This window comes from Suricata suricatta, chromosome 5, assembly GCF_006229205.1.
Source record: "Suricata suricatta isolate VVHF042 chromosome 5, meerkat_22Aug2017_6uvM2_HiC, whole genome shotgun sequence".
In the NCBI taxonomy this organism is placed as follows: Eukaryota; Metazoa; Chordata; class Mammalia; order Carnivora; family Herpestidae; genus Suricata; species Suricata suricatta.
This window is the reverse complement of record NC_043704.1, coordinates 40,987,681-41,005,186: the sequence shown is the minus strand read 5'-3', so window position 1 is coordinate 41,005,186 and position 17,506 is coordinate 40,987,681. Positions and strand designations below refer to the sequence as shown.

Here is a 17,506-nt window from a genome sequence, read left to right as displayed (position 1 = left end):
TATACACACAAAGGTTAGCATTTATATCAACATTTTATTTCTTTAAAATATGAAGTAAATGTAACTAAAGGAAATGATTTGCTAAAGGTGGATGGTGGTTAAAGACTTTTACCAACATGTTTTCTGACTTTCTCCATAGGTATGAAATATCTCATAATTAAAAATAAACAAATGCACATATAAATAAAAGAATGAGTAAGAAGTCTATCAATTAATATTGATATAGAAAATATGGAATTTTTAATACTTTAATGGATTTTAAAACTTAATGGAAATTCATTACTCCTGAACAAACTATGTATCTCATAGAAATATGTATTTCTTGTGAACTTGTAGTGCCACAAGTGAGACCAATAAGTGTAAAGGAATAGAATAGCAAACTTGTGTGCTACATATTTCATCTAAAGTAGAGAAGACAACAGCCCCGGGGTGGCTCAGTTGGTTAAGCTTCTGACTTCAGCTCAGATCATGATTATGGTTCATGAGTTTGAGCCCCACATTGATCTCTGTGTTGACAGCACATAACCTGCTTGGGATTCTCTCTCTCTCCCTCCCTCTATGCCTCTTCCTTGTTCACATGAGCTCTCTCTCTCTCCCTTTCCCAGAATAAATAAACATATAAAAAACAAATAAAATAGGGAAAACAAAATAAGTTTCAATTTTAATTTTTAAAGAATTTATTTTAAATAGATTATAAAAGTAATTCATATTCAGTAAAGTTTTGGAAAAAAATTAAAAATCTACCCATTTTCTAAACACTCTATTATAACTATTTTCTGGTAATAACCATTTCTATTCATCATTTTGATGTTTACTTCCAGTCACTCCATCTTTCATATTTATGAAGTAGATTTTGCACAAATACACAGACACACATATACTTACATGCAGAATTTCAATATTCTACACGGTGAAATCATATATAAGCTGCATGTGATAATCCAAGTATATTTTCACTTAAAACAAATCATAGATGTTGTATGGTCTCTCTCTTTTCATTAGTCTCTTATTAAAAGTTCCTGTTTGAAACTTAAATAGTTTAACTATCTCTTCTTTGTTCAACTTTGTTCTTCCAGCCCATGCTCAGGATCACTATGTCCAGCAGTTCTCAACAAGATACTTTCCTAAAGAAAGTAGTTCTAGTCCTAAAATGAATGTAGGTCCAATATTAGAAATTACTATTTTTTCACTAGGAAAAATATTACATGTATGCATCGTAGTGTATTTAAACACTTCTATAAATGGACACCTGGATTATTTCCCAATCCTTCACTATTATAAAGAAACACAAAGCTTACCTGTTTTATAACTCTACATAGTCATGATGATTTCTTTAAAATAATTTTTAAGAAAGATGACCATAAGGCAAACACTTTTGTATATTATTAAGGTTTTGATATTATTGTCAAGTTATCATCCAGATGTGTCATTCCTCTTTACATTAATTGGATCAAATTGAAACAATTCATAGAATCCACTTTCTTTTTTTTTTAATTTTTTATGTCTTTATTTTATTTTGAGAGAGAGAGAGCAAGTGGTGGAGGGGCAGAGAGAGAGGGAGACAGAATCTGAAGCACGCTTCAGGCTCTGAGCTATCAGCACAGAGCCCAACACTGGGCTCAAATTCACGGACTCTGAGATCATGACCAGAGCCAAAGTCAGATGCTTAACTGATTGAGCCACCTATGTGCTCCTCATAGGATCCACTTTCAACTGTAGTATGGTATGTTCTCATGTCTACCCCTTTCAACTTAAGGAGAAAGGCATTAGTAAGAGGCAAAACTTTTCTGTTTCTTTTCAGATGATCTCTTTTTTCAAATGTAGTGAATTTTTGAGTCCTTCTGTCTTTTTAAAATTTGGTCTCATCCAAATTTTAAAATCCAAATCCAAATAAGATTTGGCAAAATTTTTTTGGCCTTTCTGAAATGACACATGTTTTTCCTTATTTTAAAATTCTATTGGTATCTTAATAGAAGCTAGGAGAGAGATAGGGTTGGATAAACATTGCTTATGCATTTTCCCCATAAGTTTGATGCAATTTTATTTGCAAAGTACAAAACACTGGCGAAATACTTCTTTTGAAAAAAATTTGAAAGTAGGCACTGTCATAATTATGAAAAGATAAATAACTGCCAATACACTGAGAAGTTAAAAGCAACTAAATTATAGTCCAAAATAAAAAGGAAAGAAGTGAAAAGAAACTAAAATGATGTATAAAGTTTAGAAAACAAGCTCAGAGACAGAAAATTAAACATGCAAATTATATTAATAAATAAAAATCATTTGAGCTCCTTAGTTTAACTTAATTCCATAAATATATATTGGATATTTAATACAGTCCTGAAGAGTTAGTGGTAAACAAAATTGACACAGGACCTCCACTCCTGAAGTTTAGTGTAGTGGAGAGTATATTAAACAAGAAACGACAAAAGTGATGTGTGTCACCAAAAGAGAAGTTCAGGATGAATACAACACCTGTCAAACGTTTTCTCAAGTATATGTCAAGGAGAAGGCCATGAGTACATTATCACTAACCTTTTCCTCATCATCACTGATCAGCAACATCACATTTCATACTGAAATACTAGAAAGAAGCACTGTTAACATAAGAAATAAGACAAGGATGAGTGCTGTCATCAATAATAGTTTTATACATGTTCTTACCAAGATAAAAGGTACAAAGAATAATTCAAACTTATGGGAAAGAAGCAAATTGATGAAATGTTACTCATTTTAGAGAATTAAAGAAGGTAAAGACCTTCAAAAGCATTAATTCAACATCAACACTATTTTAGGGCCTGCACTCTATGCCAAGGACAGTTTAAAAAAATAATAGTGAACAAGGAGTTTTCAGTATAGTAAGTGAAAACAGATAAAAAATGATTACTTTACAATGTGGTAAAGAGCTAACACAGTTTATGAAAATAGGAAAGCCAACTAACCCTTCTGTAAGTGCATCAGGAAAAGGCTTTCCAGAAGATGTCAGGACAAAACAGAGCCCTGTAGGATAAAAATGTGTACATGTGAAGACCTTTCTGAACAACAGAATTTTCTATTTAAAAGTGTAGGATGTGAGGCCAGGGAAATAAAAGCAAAAATAAACTATTGGGACTATATCAAAATAAAAAGTTTCTTCACAGCAAGGAAACTATCTACAAAACTAAAAGGCAACTTACTGACTGGGAAAAGATATTTGCAAATGACGTTTCTGATAAAGGGTTGATATCCAAAATACATTAGTAACCGACAAAACTCAATACTCAAAAAGCAAATAATTCAATTGAAAGATGAGCAGAAGACATGAACAGACATTTCTCCAAAGAAGACATACAAATGGCCAACAGAAACATGAAAATGTTACTCATTATCAGAGAATTTAAAATCAAAACAATGTGATATCACCTTATCTGTCAGAATGACTCAAATAGAAAACACAAGAAACAACAATTGTTGGCAAGGATGTGGAGAAATAGAAACCCTCTTGCACTGTTGGTAGGAATGCAAACTGCCACAACCATTGTAGAAAACAGTAGGGACATTTCTCAAAAAAATAAAAATAGTACTACCCTATAATCCAGTCATCTCACTACTGGGTATTTACCAAAAACTTCAAAAACACTGATTCAAAGGAATATATGCACCTATTTGTTTATTGCAGCATTATTTGCAATAGTCAAATTATGGAAGCAGCCAAGGTGTCCATCAATTGATAAAGAGATAAAGAAGAGTTGATATATCTATATCTATATAATGAAATATTATTCAGCTATAAAAAGAAAGATTGAAATCTTGCCATTTGCAAAAACATGGATGGAGCTGGCGTGTATAATGGCAAGCAAAATAAGTCAGTCAGAGAAAGACAAATTTCATATGATCTCACTCAAATGTGGAATTTAAGAGACAAAAATAAATAAGCAAAGGAAAATAAAAGAGACAGACAGAGACAAACCAAGAAAAAGACCCTTAAATATAGAAAACAAATTGACAGTTACCAGAGAGGAAGGGGGTGGGACAATGAAGGAAATAGGAGATGAAGATTAAAAAGTGAACTTAACATAATGAAAAATCAATTATTTTTTTTAATCAGTTTAAAAACTGGCACATTCAGTGCATTTTAAAGCAATTAGTATGGCTGAAGCACCCAGTAGGAGATGGGAGAACAAGAAATAAATTTTGAGTGGTTATCATAGTTTAAGCATAAAAGAAATTTAGACTTTCCCAAGAAAACACTGGCCAATGATGAAAGGACCCTAAGCAGTGGAGAGGCATTATCATATCTGTGTCTTACAACTGCATTCAAAAGTTAGAAGTGCATGTTTAGGAGTTATTGCAGTGATCCTGGTGACAAATGGCTGTGACCACAACTAGGATAGTGGCGATACTGGGCTGCAGGAATAAGGCCATAAAGCTCATGGATGTAGAGAGGGGCAGGCAATGAGAAAAGAAAACAAACATAACTCTGCAATGAATGGCGGTTCATCCATTGAAATAGGAGCGCTGGGGGGCAAAGGACTGTCAGTGTAACGACTCTAGCTGTTATGTAAGGATAATAAATTCTAGTGGGTCATGTTGAGTTTGGGATACCTGTGCAAAGTTCCACTTGGAAATGTCCAGTATATAGTCAGAAGGATGCTGGTGGAACAGAATTGTGAGTCCTCAGTGCATGCAAGTGATACTAATTCTAGCCCCTGGGGATGATCACTTAAGGTGAGTAGATTAAGAAAACTCCCTTTTCTTCCCATGACCAGTAGACCCAGTGGAACAAAACCATTTTCAAAACATTTTTATTCACCCATTTTGGATGTATAGATAGAAGTGATGAACAGGTGACTTTGGAACCTATAATTTAAATATTGGCACAGACAATAGGTAAAGTTATTTGTATCAGTTAGTTATTCTCTCCTGAGATTTGTTAACAAAGGTTGAATAGATGGTTGGATTTCAGAGTATTGGGATCTTAGCATAGAAGAATTTTCCCAAGGAGCACATAACTAGAGCAAAGGTTCCTCTCTATTCTTATCTATTGAACATGATCTAAATTTTCTTTAGAGATAGGAAAACAGATGAGCATGAATTGGCTTAAGGATACTGTACTGGCATATTCTATGAGGAAGGAGAATAACAGTGTGATGGATACTGTTCAGGGCAAGATAGATGAGGTATTTCTAGGCTATGGCCAATTATGATTAATCCATGTAAACAATGATTATATAGTGGCTACTATAAGCCAGGCCTTTGGTTAAAAACCTGGGATTCAGTTTTGCCTTCTAGGAAATCATAGTCTATTATTTAACTAGAAAATAGACTTAAGAGAATTAGTTCCCCTTAACTAGGTGCTTCATCGGGTAAAATATACACTCACACTTAGTTATTACTAAGAATTTTAATAAGCATGATAGGAAATCAAACTCTAGTTTCAAAGAACTAAGAGGTCAATTGCTTTCAAAGAAACAAAAGTTAATTTAATCAATATTTCTCTCATTTTTGAGACCTTGTCTGGAAAATTTTGAACAGTATCTTTGGTACCTTTGGCCCTTTTACTGTGGTGCTATTCCTCATAGGCTTTGTTTTGGGAGATGGTGATTTGTTTTGTTGGGGTTGTCCAGTAAGTGGCTGATGATTTTTACTAAGTATAAATTCAAGCCAGGAGACCCCTGGAGGCAACCGGTGGTAAGTAAGTACCTTAGTGAACACACAATCTGAAGGAGTAGATGTGGTAGACTCTTTGGGAGGAGGAGGTAAAGAGGGCACAGTTGAAGAGGAAGAGGAGGAAGAACATGATGAAGAGGAGGAGGAGGATGTAGAGAATGAAGATGATATAGGCAGGGACTGTGGCTCAAAATTATTACTTTTCTTAATATAAAGTAGCCAGTCAGTAGCCTGGGGTTGTTGGCTTAAAACTTTGTCCCCAGGGGCTGCTGTCAGCTGTTTGTTTTTGCTATGTAGCTCTTGGGTGATATCAGGTTCAGATGAGGAGAGAATTTGCATTTTCTCCATTCCTTCAATGTTGTCTTCAGGGACTTCATCAGGCTGATTTTCTTTCACAGAGGATCGAAGACCAGATGAGAGAAAAGTCTTGGGTATGGAAAGGAGCAAAACCAATTTCACTTCTATCTCCCCCTCAGAGCTGAGCTCAGGTGTTGGTATGACAAATAGAGTTGCGCCACGAGGGTCTTTCCTTCCTGTAAGATGGTTACACTGAGACTTTATGCAGGAAGCACAAGTTAAACATACCATGTAATTTGATGAAAGGCGGGGGCCAGGATGAGGATTTGGCCCTCCCCTCATCCTTCGAAAGAGAATCTGCCTACAGAGATCCCTCTGGATTCTGGTCTTGGAGAGAGAATTGACAATTTTATTTACGACATCATCAGGGACAGTTCCACCTTTAACAATGCAGGGATGAATATAATCTAAACTCCATGAAACCTCTTTATTTGATGCTGTCCTTTCACAAAGATCAAAGCCGCCTTTACTCTGGAATCTGGAGCCCAGTGTTGAAGCGGCTATGTTCCTGATAAAGTGTTTAGAGCTTGATAACGATTGACCTGAGACATTTGGTTTAGACTGGGGTGACGGTAAATCTGGGGCTCTGTGTTTGTCATTTGGTAAAGAGGTGTTCTGAAACTTGGAGTGACAAACTGGTGAGCCCAGGGTCCCGAAGTCCTGATTAAGTGTAAGCACCGTCTGAGATTTAGGTGAGAATAATAGCAAACTCTTAGTCTGGTGGACGGAATGTGCTAAAGGTGATTTCCTTGGTTTTGAGTGGGACATTGGTAACCTCAGAACACTGGAATTAGAGCTCAATACAGCTATTGTCTGAGGTCTGGAGTCAGGTAACAGCTCAGAACTATTTTTATTGGACTCCAATGAACATGATGACTGAAGCAAGTCATGTATTTGAGATGTAGAGTTGAGTGGTGGTGAGCTCAAAGGTGTTTGACTGCACACTAATAAAGATGTCCAAAGGCCATCCAATGAAGATGTTTTTTGAGGCTTGGACTGTGGTAATGCTGTGCTAAGTACTCTTTGATTAGGTCTCAAAGAAGATGATTTCCAAAGGAAAGGTGTTTCTTGATGTTTGGGTGGAAATAATAATGAACTTGAGACTCTTTGATTAGACTTCTGTGTAACTAATGTCCAGCAAATGTCTCGGGAAGATGTGGTCTGAGGTTTGGGGAGGGGTAATCGTGAGCTCAAGTTTGTTTGACTGAACTCCAGTGATGGAGATGTCTTATTAAGGTCAAGTGAAGCTGTTGTCAGGGATTTAGGGTGGATCAAAGATGAGCTCAGGGCTCTCAGATTAGGTCGCAGTAAAGATTTTTGGTCCAGTGAAGGTGTGGCCTGACATTTGGATTGGGATAATGGTGCTTCTGGAGAGTTGTTACAGAAGTCCTGTAAAATTGTGTCCTGAGTCTTGGCAAAGGGCAATACTGAGCAGCTCTGTACCATCTTTTTAGAGTTAACTGGAGGTACTGCAAGGAGATTACTGTGGGATTGCACTTTGACTACAGGCTGATTATTGGGTTGATTTAGTTTTTCACCTGTGTATTGACATGTCAATGAATTGGTTGTGGCCAGTTGGTAAGAGTGTTCTAATGGCACAAATTTTTGATCATAATATGCCAATGGCACCATCTTGTGCTAGTGGTGGAGGTCTATTTGAAAACAGTTGGCTTGTGGGATATTTTAGTAACTGAGTCTTTTATCTGGATTCCATAGAAGTAGTTTCTAACTTCTATCTTGTTTCTTCTCTGTTAATTCCCAAATATTACAAAGTGTCTCAAAATTGAAGTGTAGATGAGGTTGAAAAAATTATCACCATTTGATATTCTCCTCTGTCTTCTCTTTCATTTCCTAGAGTTATTTTTCTCTCTCTCTCTTGAGGAAATAGTGCCTGTTAATAAAACAGTGAAGAGAGTTCAGAATAGATCCTGATAGGATTATTAAAATTTTCTCAAACAATTTGTTGTAGTGACTAGAGCATGGGCTTTATGTTAAATCCAAGCTACTTATTCTGTGTACAACTTTTGAATTAAACTTCCTAAACCCCATTCACATATCCATAAAATAAATATGATATTTAACTTATTGAGCTAAGACTAAATAGGATACAAAATGAATAGCATTGTCCAGGATATAATAGATGCTCAAATAAAAGGCAATGGCCATTTCTGGTACTCCTTTCTTGATGACTTAAGTAAAAAAAAATAATCTATAATAAGTTTGTTACATGAAATAAAAGAATCTTAGAGAAAAGTGAAATGGAAATTCTGAAATACTGGTTTTCAATTTAGATTCAATTATCTATTATTATCATCTTTTTGCTTATTTCTAAAAGTTCATAATCCTACTTGAAAGTCTATTGCATACCTTTAGTCTTGTTCTTATTTTTCACCACTGTATTTTTTTAAACTGTTGACTACTACCTTTGAAAATGAATGTTTTTGTACATATTATTTCCTTTTACTCTGGTTTTCTCCATTCATTCTCTCATTTCTCTCCAGGCCTTCATTAAATTATCTTCTTTTCCTCTCAGCTCAATATAGTTCTTAGTGTTCAAAAACCAGGTCTCTTCTCTTTTTTAGTCCTATGCAATCACACTTGTTATGTTTATGATTTAAAAATCAACTACAGAACTTCACACACACACACACACACACACACACACACACACACCCAGAAATATATCATTGGCCAAAAGTAATGCAAGCTCAGAAAAGATAGATGTGCTGCTTTTCAAAAGATGACACATAATAGACTATGACAGTATTTTAGTGCATTTTCATGGTCAAGCATTTGTTCTTCAGGTTTTAAGGCTAAGACACATGATATGACAAAAACTGACAGTGATTGCAACAGACTTTGGGATCAGCCAATAACGTTATTGGCCTTAAGGCCCTTGATGATGTAAACTGTCCAACTTTGGTTTCATGATTCTTTCTTATGGTTCCATGACTTACCAACCCAATTTCTGATGGACAAATGTATTCTTCATATATGCCACCTTATCCAATTAATTATCAATTCTGTTACTGCTAGAAGGTTTTTCCCTAATCTTCCCCTTCCCTTAGAAGGGGATTTTCACCTGTGAGTTCGAGCCCCACATCAGGCTCTGTGCTGACATCTCAGAGCCTGGGGCCTGCTTTGGATTCTATGTCTCCCTCTCTTTTTGCCTCTCCCCTGCTCGCAATCTGTCTCTCTCTTAAAAATAAACATTAGAAAAAAATTAAAAGGCAGAGAGATACTACAACACATTATCAGAATATGACTAAAGTAAAATAAAATGAAATAAAAACAGATAAAGCCAAGAATTTGTAATTATATAGATTAATTAGTATACTATATATACACACACACATACATTATATTTCACACCTAGGTATAATCCAATAGGCATGTAATGAATGAAGATTTGCACCAAAATACATGCCTAGGATGTCCAGTAGAACATTATTCATAATAGTTCCAAACTAGAATTAACTATCAATCAATAGCAGAATATATAAATACATATAAATATATATGATATATTCATTCAATTAAATACCAACCAACAATGAAAATTAGCAGAAAGTCTAGCATCATGCAACTACATAGATGAATCTCACATACAAAATGTTGAATGAAAAGAATAATATGCCCAAAAAATATTTTAAAATTTTACATATGAAAGTACAAAATAAGATCATGCTAACAATGATCATAAAAGCCAATGAATATGTTTTGGGAGGTAGAGATGAGAAGGGAGCAAAACTTTTGGGTGGTGGTGATATTCTGTGTCTTGACCTGGATGATGACTGTATGGATGAACTCATCTTGTGATAATTGAGCTCTAACACTTACACTATGTGTATTTTTGTATGTTTCTTAACTTCAATAAAAAGTTAAAAAATACATAACTTGATGCTAATTTGAAAAGACACATCTGAAACAAAATTGCACTGAAAGGTGAAACATTAAAGGATGAACCAAGATCTGGCACCCAGATGTAATGAAAACTTGAAGAAAAAAAAGAAGAAGAATGTGATGTGGAAATCCTGCTATCATATATAGAGGAATAAAGAAATTCAAAACAAATGGAACTAACAAAAATCTATTTAAGACAAAAACCAGAGAAAAATAGCATTTCTGAATGTTTTCCACTTTCAGACTAACATAGTAAATGGCACTCTCATTTCAGAGAATGTGTTTTGCTCTAACTATGGAAGAAAATGAATACCACTTAAGAAAAAAATTAACCCACAAATAGTCTCTGTGCCCAAATTCTCTTTATAGTTGAGTTCTTTCAAACGTTCAATGAAGGGATTCACATGGTGTTATATAAACCTTTCCAGAATATAATAAATATAGAAATAGTCTAAATTTGTCCTATGAAAAAGCTGTACATAATTTTGATATTACACCATGACAAAAAAGTTCAAAAAGAAAAATAATAAAATATCACTTATTTCATATGCAAAATTCCTAAAAGGAATAAAAATTTAATTTAACATTACAATAAAGTAATTACCAACTATCACCAAATGGATCTTATTCATACAATGTAATGATTTATTAGTAAATGTTATAATTCATCATGTTCATAATTCAAAATAAATCATAATAGATGCTCAAAAAAGTCACTTTATAAAGTCCACCTCCCTTCCTCTTAAAACTCAGTAAACTACTAAGAAAAAACTAGTTATTAAATGAAAGCAAACTTCTATCTGAAAGCACAATTAAATCATTCAGTTGATATCAAATTATGAGCCAGTCCCATTACAGGCTGATAATAGATCAGCATATTCATCATGCAGTCACTATTACACTTTAATATTGTTTAGGAAGATCTGGCAATGTAATAAAGAAAAAAAACAGAAAAAGAAAAGAACTATAACTATTGAAAAGGCAAAAATTAAAGTATCTAGCATATTATATAATTAAAAATTCAATTTAGAATATGGAAAACCTGAATGAGTCAATAATATATTAAAATTCAGAAAATTCAATGAATCATTTTACTAAATTTGTATATATGAACCAAGAATTTTTCTAAATATCAACGCTTAACAGGATATATGATGACCATAAATACTTTATATACAATTTGCTCTAACAAAATACCCTATTTCAAAAATGAGCAATTACTTGAAAATTTTATAAAGAAGAAATAAAAATTCCTAGTAATAAAGAAAGCCAACAGTTTACTGCATTTGCCTCTTTTGCATCTTTCAGTTCTTTTTCCAATGCACAAATGCTCCGTGCTCCTTCATTCTGCTTTTTTTTCAAAACATATTTCTAATAAATAGAAAAATTATCATTGGAAATTTCAGTAACTTTTTCATTAATGGATAGAAACAAACAGAAAATCAATAAGATTTTGTATTTCAAGATTTGAAAAAAAACCTATCAATTAACTAGACCTAATTGATATTCACAGAACATTTCACTCCAAAACATTCTTCTCAAATGCACGTGGGATTGCACCAAAACATTACAGACCATACAACAAATTTCAATAAATTCAAATGGGTTTGAATCATACATAATATGTTCTTGAATTTGGCAATGAAAGTAATTATAATCAGTAACAAAATATCTGAAAAGTAACTAGACATTTAGTATAAAAGAATATATTTCTAAATAACCCATTGGCTAAAAAAGTCAAAATGGAAGTTAAGAACTATTTTTGCAACAAATGAAAATAGGCTGTATAAACACTAGGATGCTGCTTAAGCAGAACTTATGAGGGGGATATACCTGTAGCATTAAATGACTATATTAGAAAAAAAATAGAAAGCTTTCTTTTTTAAAAATATTTTTAATGTTTATTTACTTTTGAGAGAGAGAGAGAGAGACAGAGTGTGAGTGGAGGAGGGGCAGAGAGAGAAAGAGGGAGACGCAGAATCTGAGGCAGGCTTCAGGCTCTGAGCTGTCAGCACAGAGCCTGACTTGGGGCTTGAACCCACAGGCTGTGAGATCATGACCTGAACTGAAGCTGGATGCCCAACCAACTGAGCCAGCCAGGCGCTCCCCCCAAAAAAAGCTTTCAAACCAATGACATTAGCTTGCTTATTAAGCAAAGAGAGAAAAAGAACATTAAGTCAAAATTAGGTAGAAACAAAAATAAAAGATTAGAAAAGAAATTAATAATATAGAAACCAGAAAATCAAGGATACCAAAAGCTAGCTGATTTCAATAAAATTGAAGACATTTAGTCAGACATGTCAGGAAGAAAAAAAAGAGAGAGAAATAAATTACAAACACCAGGAGTGAGAGGTGATAATACTACCAACTAGTAATATATTACCAACTAGTAAAATATTGAAAAGAATAATAAGGTAATACTAAATATATTATGCCAATATATTAGAAAAGTCAGATGAAAGAAACATATTCTTGAAAGACACAAACTTCCAACGTTTACTTAAAAATGAATTCTAAAACTATGGCTCCCTATGTCTATTAAAAACATCGAATTTCAGTTTAAAACCTTACCACAAAGAAAACTTCAGACTCTTATGGCTTCATTGGTGCATTTAAACAAACATTTAAGGAAGAACCAATTCCATTTCTGTACATACTTTTCTAGAAAATTCAAATGGAAAATTTTCTTCATAACTCATCCTATGAATCAAGTCCTACCCTAATACCAAAACCAAACAAAAGCATTATGAGATGTAAAAAAAAACAAAAACAACTATAGACTTATATTTCTCAGATAAATGCATAAACCCCAAACTTTTACCAAGTCGAATCCAACAATATAAAAACGATATTATACTTTCCCCAAATCCACGGTCCCAATCTTATTATGAGAAAATATCAAACAAGCCCAAATTAAGAAAAATTCTATAAAATATTTCATCAATACCCCTTAAAAGTGTCAAAGTCATGGAGGAAAAAAAAAAGGAAAGATAGAAAAATTGTCACAGATTAGAAAAAAATCTAAACATAATGACTAAATGCAATGTGGTATCTTGGATTGGATCCTGGATCAGCAAAAAGGTAGAAAAAAAAAGATGAAATTCTATTAAAATCTATAGTTCAATTAATAATATTGTACCAATGTTAATGTCTTTGTTTTGATAAATGTGCAATGGTGATGTAAGATGTTAATATTAGGAAAATCTGGGTGAAGAGTTGGAATGCAAAAGGACTAGAAGAGACAAAACAGCTTTGAAAAAGAAGAAAATTGGAAGGTAAAAATTAACCTGACTTTAAGACTTATTAAAAAGCAACAACAGTTGGGGGCACCTGCGTGGCTCAATGGGTTGGTCATCTGGCTCTGCTCAGGTCATGATCTCAGGATTCATGTGTTCGAGCCCTACATCAGGCTCTGTGCTGACAGCTCGGAGGCTGGAGCCTGCTTCAGATACTGTGTCTCCCTCTCCCTCTGCCCCTCCCCTGCCTCAAAAATAAATATATATATTTTTAAAGCAACAACAATCAAAATGATCTCTGTGGGCATAAAGGTAAGCCAGTAGATCACTGGAACAGAACAGGAAGTTCAAAATGATCTCTATGGGCATAAAGGTAGACCAGTAGATTATTGGAACAGAATAGGAAGTTCAGAAATACACCCACACATATATGGATAGCTGATTTTTTAGAATGTGCAAAAGCAATTCAGAGGAGAAATATCAATTAAATAAAAATCAATTAAATAAACATTTAATAAATAAGTAAATATATACGTACAGACAGACAAACAGCCCAAGAAGGTTAGAAAATAGTTTGACCATTTCTTAGAAAGCTAAATATAGCATGTATCGTACCATCTAGCCATTCCACTCCTTGTATTTATCCAAGAGAAAAGAAACTACCAGTCCATACAAAGGCCTGTAGAAATATGTTCATTGCAATGTTAGTTTAATAGTCCAAAACTGAAAATAATCTATGTTCTTTAGCAGGTGAATTAGTCAACAAGTTACAGTAGCTTCATATAATGGAATACCACTAATTTTTTTTTTAATTTTTTAATGTTTTTATTTATTATTGAGAGTCAGAGAAAGACAGAGCATGAGCATGAGAGGGGCAGAGAGAGGGGGAGACACAGAATCTGAAGCAGGACCCAGGCTCTGAGCTGTCAGCACAGAGCCCAACACGGGCCTCGAACCTACAGGCTGTGAGATGATGACTTGAGCTGAAGTTGGACACTTAACCAACTGAGCCACCCAGGCACCCCAGAATAATACCACTACTTCTCATCTCAGATATCCCATCTTCAGTTGAGAATTTAGGAGCAAAATTATGACAAATTTATACACACACACACACACACACACACACACACATAAAACAAAAAGAGTACAACAAACCAACCGCATTTAATATCTTAAATGTGAGACCTCTGAACAAAGACAATATAATGAGGTAAATGCTTTGTGTTCTCAATAAACCATCAAAATAGAAATATGTGTATACAACAAGTTCAAAAAAATCAAAGAGGCCCCCAGAAAACCCGTGCGATAAAAATGTAAATGCATAGATGCCTTAAAATTGGTAAAGATTGGTTTGGCATTTCTAAATATTCAGCATCCTTGTTGTACATATATATTAATATTCCAGCGATTTCAAATTGAGTTAATAGACCATGTAATGTCTGTTTATTTTTTAAATTTTAGTCTAGAGTAACCTAGCATTATCTGTTTTAATCTGTTTAAATGGTTGGTGTCTCCTGTCTGCCAAACTCTCAAAATCTAAAATATCCTTATGTCAAAATCATTTTTGCAATTCAAAAGATTTGAATTTAGAGAATTTCTGGGAAGTCAATTCTTAAGCACTAGAGTCAGAGTAAGGATTGATCACTCAAAGAGGATAATCCTCTTTCGGGAGCCCACTGCATGAGACGCACTGGCTCAATGTACAGAAGACTTCAGAAGAAATCTCCGTAATCCAAGGCTTATCTCTAGCCTGACATGAGTATTTGACATTAGTACCTGACATTTCTACTTTGAACTCAGACATTCTATTTTCATCTTTTTCCAAATATAAACCCATGAGAAATCTCTTAGATTCATACTCCGGGGCTATGTTCTCTGAACTCTATTATACCCGCATATACATGCATGGTCATCTATACACACTCCTGATTGTCAACGTGCCTTTCCCCAAGAGAAGTTTCATGAAAACTGGAAATATGACTGCTTCAATGATTCTTAGTAAAGAAACTTGAGCTACTTCCATGCTAGACAATCCTGTAGGCTCTACACTATTTGCGTTCTGTGTGAGGAGAAGTAATACTGAAAAGGCCATGTTCTAATGCACAGAAAAATAAATATAATTTTTCTGAAGGAGCTCTACAATTCTCCATTCAATGTAAGAGCTTTGAGAAAATTGTCATTTTTTTACCTGCAATCAAGACACTTTTTAGGATGAGCCCTGAGTGTTACATATAAGTGATGAATCACTGAGTTCTACTCTTGAAACCAACACAACACTGTATGTTAAATGACTTGAATTTAAATAAATACATTTTTTTAAGTTGTCACCCAAATACATGGCGCCATTAGTGGAATGGACTTTAAGCCACCCTACCATGAGTTCTACAGAAATCTATCCATTACCATCCATTATGCAGCTGTATTCAACACTGTCTATCCTTTCTGTTGTCATGTCCTAGATAACTAAAGAAACATGGGCCCAGTCTAGACATGTTTTAGATAATATGATTTGTAAAAATCTACTAACTTTTATGCTTGTGATTTTTTCTGTTTCAATTTCAGGAAAACTAATTATTTAAATATTCTGATGATAAATGTAATTCATACTTACTATAGAAAACTTAGAAAAGAATATGATCAAGAAAACAAAAATCATCCATAATCTCACCATTTAGAATTACTGTGTGTATATCATTCCAATGTTTCTATGTATCTTCATTTTTATACAAATATGTTGTACCTATTTTCTTTTTTGTTTGGCTAGTGAAATAACATAGGTATTTCCATGTATTTGGATATTCTTCCCAAATATAATTTTGACTGATGTTCATAAGGGCATTATTGTATTTCTACTATTTAAAAGCAAGGCTTTGAAGATCATTATCCCAACCAATATTTTTGTACATCTCTGCTTCTTTTAGATTACTTTTTCAGGATAAAATTTTAGATGTTAAGACTTTAAAATATTTTGCTAAATTTCCTCCAGTGAATTTCTAAAAAGTAAAACCAAAAATACATTCCCATCAGTAATAGATAAGTGACATTTGCCTACTTTACAAATTCAGGATCTAGAATATCTCAGCTATTTTTCTCTTTGCTGGCCTCTACCCCATGACCATTTATTTTAATATCCATATTTTAAATATCAACTAAATTTGGCTACCTATATTTCTCTTTTTGTTATGTCAGTGGTCTCTTTATTTACCCATGATTCAATAAGTGTGTTCATCTTTTTGTTATTGAATGTAAGGGTTCTTTATATATTATGTCTACTTTTAATCACAAATACTGCAAATATTTCCCTTACATAGTTTGCTTTAAAAAATTAATCACACCTGGAAAATAGACCCTGACTCACCCAATATGATCATTTCATTCAAGATTGATATTTTTAACAGTTTTTACTTGTGACCTATATGATAATATAAATAGGAGTTCCAATAAAGTTAGTATGTACAACAAATCCACAAGATGCCAAAGACAGTGATGTCTTATAATATCAACTTGATTAATTATAATAATCATCAAGCTGTTCAACATAAAGGCACAATTTAAAAGTTTTGAGGTTCTTTCCATGTTACCTTCAAGTAACAAAAGCCTGTGTGCATATGTAGGTGTTTGTATTGTCAAATAGAGAATGTTTTACACTATCATAGTTATGGTTTTATGAAATGTATGAACTTCTCAGTCAGATAAGAAGTCCAGTAAGTTTCAAAGAAGAGGCAACTGAACTAGATTTTTGAACAATCATTTCCCCATTGAAAATCACGGGGGAAGCATCTTAAGAAAAGGCACAAAAGTATGATAGAACTTAAAACATTCAGGGACAGAAATTACTGTGGCAGTAACACAGGTTACTGGATGAGGGCATCTTAGAAAGATGAGGATGGAAGCAGATGAAGAAGGGCTCTGCATGTAGTCCTAAAAAATATAAAACTTATCCTGGAGGTAACTGTTGAGTAGAGGAAACAATCAACTAGAGAAGTGAGACCGTTAAGATGAACGTGAATAATCAGACTGTATAGGTAGGAACCAAATAGCACAGTGTCTTGCTAATTGGCTTCTGGTTGCTAATACAAAGTTTATTGATGTCAATGTGTTTTATTAGAAGTGTTTATGCTTTAAAAGTCAGTTGTGAAAAAAAATAAAATAAGTCAGTTGTGTAATTTGGTATTAAGCTCATAGCATTATTGGCTTATAAATTTTATTTTAAAATCAACATAGCCTTTGAATTGAGGTTTAAGGTATCTCTTCAAAGTCAATAAATCATCTTAAAACAATTGCCCTATATCATAATATTTCTAACAAAATGATTGAATGGGACTAGATGTTGGAATATGCTATACTATACTCTCTGG

General features: G+C 33.7%; 1 protein-coding gene across 5 annotated transcripts in view; it reads right to left on the bottom strand.

Moving 5' to 3' along the window:
* Positions 1-4,767: 4,767 nt before the first annotated feature.
* The window catches only part of CSNKA2IP (casein kinase 2 subunit alpha' interacting protein), a 101,324-nt gene continuing 88,585 nt past the window's right edge, over positions 4,768-17,506 (bottom strand). For all 5 annotated transcript variants that reach the window (XM_029940659.1, XM_029940662.1, XM_029940661.1 and 2 more), the window contains exon 4: positions 4,768-7,897. In XM_029940659.1, coding sequence (XP_029796519.1) covers positions 5,479-7,638 — 2,160 coding nt within the window. In that variant the 5' untranslated portion in view covers positions 7,639-7,897 and the 3' untranslated portion in view covers positions 4,768-5,478. The remainder of the gene's footprint in view (positions 7,898-17,506) is intronic.